The 3,312-nt window shown below is 37.0% G+C and overlaps 1 protein-coding gene across 12 annotated transcripts in view; it reads right to left on the minus strand.

Moving 5' to 3' along the window:
* Positions 1 to 3,312, minus strand: part of BCAS3 (BCAS3 microtubule associated cell migration factor) — a 574,404-nt gene that overhangs the window by 467,915 nt on the left and 103,177 nt on the right. For all 12 annotated transcript variants that reach the window (XM_019636670.1, XM_019636667.1, XM_019636663.1 and 9 more), the window contains exon 7: positions 2,287 to 2,359. In XM_019636670.1, coding sequence (XP_019492215.1) covers positions 2,287 to 2,359 — 73 coding nt within the window. The remainder of the gene's footprint in view (positions 1 to 2,286; positions 2,360 to 3,312) is intronic.

The raw sequence follows: 3,312 nt of genomic DNA on the forward strand, positions 1-3,312 counted from the left end.
CACACACACACACACACACACACACACACACACACACACCCCACATCCTATAGGTTCTGTTTCTCTGAACCCTAATTAATATAACCCAAACCCCATTAGATTCATCCGTCAGTAACTACTCTCATCACCAGCTATATATAATCACCTTACAACTCACCCTCCCTTTACCTTATTTTTTTATAAAATGATACCTCAACAAATGAATCCTATAAAAACAAAAACAATCTCCTTAATCATACAGTTAGCATGGTTGATAAGGAATGGAAAATCTTTCAAAAGCTACAAGCCAAACTCAGGCAGCTGAGTGCCTTCCACAAACACATCTTTTTGTGGGGCTTCCACAGGTCTTCATGTACCTGAATTACAGAGAGCTAAACATCAGGAAAGTGAAATCCACCAAGTTCCGTTTCACCATAGTAGCTCACCTTCTTCTCTGTGGTTCCCACTCTCTTACAGTTCCCTTGTCAACACTTCAGTTCCCTGATTATTCTGCTGACTTGAATATGGTGTTGAGCTCCTCTAGCAAGTTTGGTATCTCACTTTTTGTATTTCTTCCACTCCAGAATTTCCATTTGGTTTTTCTATCATTTCTAACTCATTATTGAGATTCTCTTATTTGTTGAGTCATTGTTATCATGCTTTCCTTTAATTCTAGACACATGCTTCATTTAGGTCTTAGAACAAATTGATAGTAGCTGCTTTAAAATCCTCGCCCGAAAAATTTAACATTGGAGACAATCAGGGAGAGTTTCTATTACCTGTCTTTTTTTCTCAATATTTCACACCTTCCCGTTTCTTAGTACATGTCACAATTTTATGTTGAAAACTAAACATTTTATATAATATGGTATAACAACTCTGGAAATCAGTGTTCCTCCACAATGTGCAGTTACTAAGGCCTCTGCTCAGTTTTACTTGTCTTTAATTCTTGTTTTTATTTTAAAGCCTGGTCACCTGGGGGTTGCCTCTGTGTCTGTGTAGCTTAGTGGCTGGCCATTGATTCAACACAGAATTTGTCCAAATAAAGAAAATTTGTTGAGTAAGGCCTATCGTCCTTTTCAAAAGAATCTGTGTGGGGGGAGAGGGGCCATTCAACATTCAGAGCATTTTCAAGTCTCCCCAGATTTTGGTTTCCCCTGGACCCTCTCATGGCTCTTCAGCACACAGAGGTAACCTCAGCTAACCATGACTTTAGGCAAAAGGAGCCATGCCCTCACAACTCATATGCCTCCAAGACCATAACTCCATGGACAGTGCTTTTGGGTACAGCAACACCTGCCACTCCAAGTTGAATGAGTGCCTTCCAACCACAGCAGGGAAAGAGCTAGTCCTCATGACCTTCCCCACTCTTGAAGAATCAACCCAGTTGGAAACGGAATGCATGGAGTGTGATGGGAGCAGCTCCAGGCATGAATGCCATAGATTCCCACTGTTATTACTCAAAGTTGACCAGTTTCTCAAACATAAACACTTTTCAGACTGTTGTAAGCCATTGGTTGAGTTCCAGAGCACTGAAATGGTTGTTTTTGCTTGTTTTACAAACCTCCGTCATTCTAAGTGAACACAATACCAGACTGTGTTCCACTGCAATCGTTCTGTAACCTACTTCGCAGGTCCTTACTCTCCTACACGCACTGCAAAATTTTCCAGTCCTTTAGATCCAGCATATGCTGCACCTTCTTCGTGAGGCCTTCTCCTGTTAATCCATGCACACTGATCTCTACCTTCTCTGAATTCCTATTACACATCATTATCTCATCATTTTTTTCTGTGTGCTATACATTGTTTTTCCAGCTACATTCTTAAATCTTTGGGACACGGAATTGGGTTTTCATGCTTTTGTATCCTTATCCCATACCTGGCTGGCATAGTGTTGAGTACACAGTCAAGTTTGACCTACTTCAACCCCAAATTTTACACTTGTAACACAAGTAAGTCAAACCTTTTCCCTAGAAAGCCACAACCAAGACCCCAAGATCTAATGATGTTATATCATTAAACATACCCTCCTTCACTGTACTAGATCTAAAGGGCAACCTTATGAGCTGAAAGCATGTGACAGGGACTACTGGTTGCCAAGCCTAATATACATTTCAACCATCTTCCATTCTAACAAAACGATAATTATTCTCTGGCTTTCCTTGAAGGTAGGAAGGAGTTCAGGATGAAAATATACACTAACTGAAAATACAACACCCACCTTAACAGCATTAGGGAAAGTTCCCCCTCTGGAATAACAATATAAAGTTTTAATAGTGGTTCAAAGAATTTGTTAAATTTCCTTACCCAGAAGATCCAGTGCTCTTACAAACACCAAGCAGGGGACGTTTTTCAGCAAAGTTGTCACACTTTTGAGCACCTGATAAGGGACATAAAATAAAATGTAAAACAAAACTTTGAGAATTATTCTTATATATTTCCCGTTATTTTCATGCCCTCAAACTATTTACAGCTGAAGAGACGGCATAACATTCATTATAAATTGATATAATCTATACACTTGACTGAGCAAAAATTAGAAAGCCTATAAAAAAACCTATAACTATTTTTTAAAATTGAACCAGCACTTAAAATATCTTTCTATAAAAATTAGCATCATCAACTTCAATCTTGTACCCATCCCCATGACATCAGAAAAACCACCCCCAACTCCATCAACTAATTTCCTAGAACTAGTAGAATCTTGATGTCAAAACTAAATAAAGGTAGGACAGGAAAGTTATAAAACTACAGGCCATTGTCAATAGATGTAAATGTAAAAATCCTTTTAAAATTATCAGTAAACTGAATAGCAATGCATTAAACAAAAATAAAATCTTATAACCAAGGTGGATTTACCCAAGTAAGAGGAATAATTTTACATTACAAAACCTATTCATGTAATTCATCATATGAACATTTCGCAGATAGAGAAAAAAGCATTCAACTAAATTACATACCTAGTCATAACAACAAAATAAAACAATAAAAGTAAGTTTTTTTATGCCAATAATGAATATCTACAAAGACCTACTACAAACATCATTGGCAATGCTACAAAGCGTTCCCATTAAAATCAGTAACAACACAATGTAACTGCCCAATGTAACTGCTCCCATTCGACCCTATACCAGAAGGCTTAGGATAATAATAATAAATGAACTCAAAAAATTTACTGGATTTGAAACCAATATAATAGCAACAAGTGAAAAATACAGTGAGGAAATGCAAATTACTCTAAAAAAGTAAAAAAAAAGAAAAGCTCAACCTCACACATGAGCTAAATTCCACTTAAAACTATTGAAAAACTATATTGAAACTTGATAATTTTTT

This window comes from Hipposideros armiger, unplaced genomic scaffold (genome assembly GCF_001890085.2).
Source record: "Hipposideros armiger isolate ML-2016 unplaced genomic scaffold, ASM189008v1 scaffold_29, whole genome shotgun sequence".
In the NCBI taxonomy this organism is placed as follows: domain Eukaryota; kingdom Metazoa; phylum Chordata; class Mammalia; order Chiroptera; family Hipposideridae; genus Hipposideros; species Hipposideros armiger.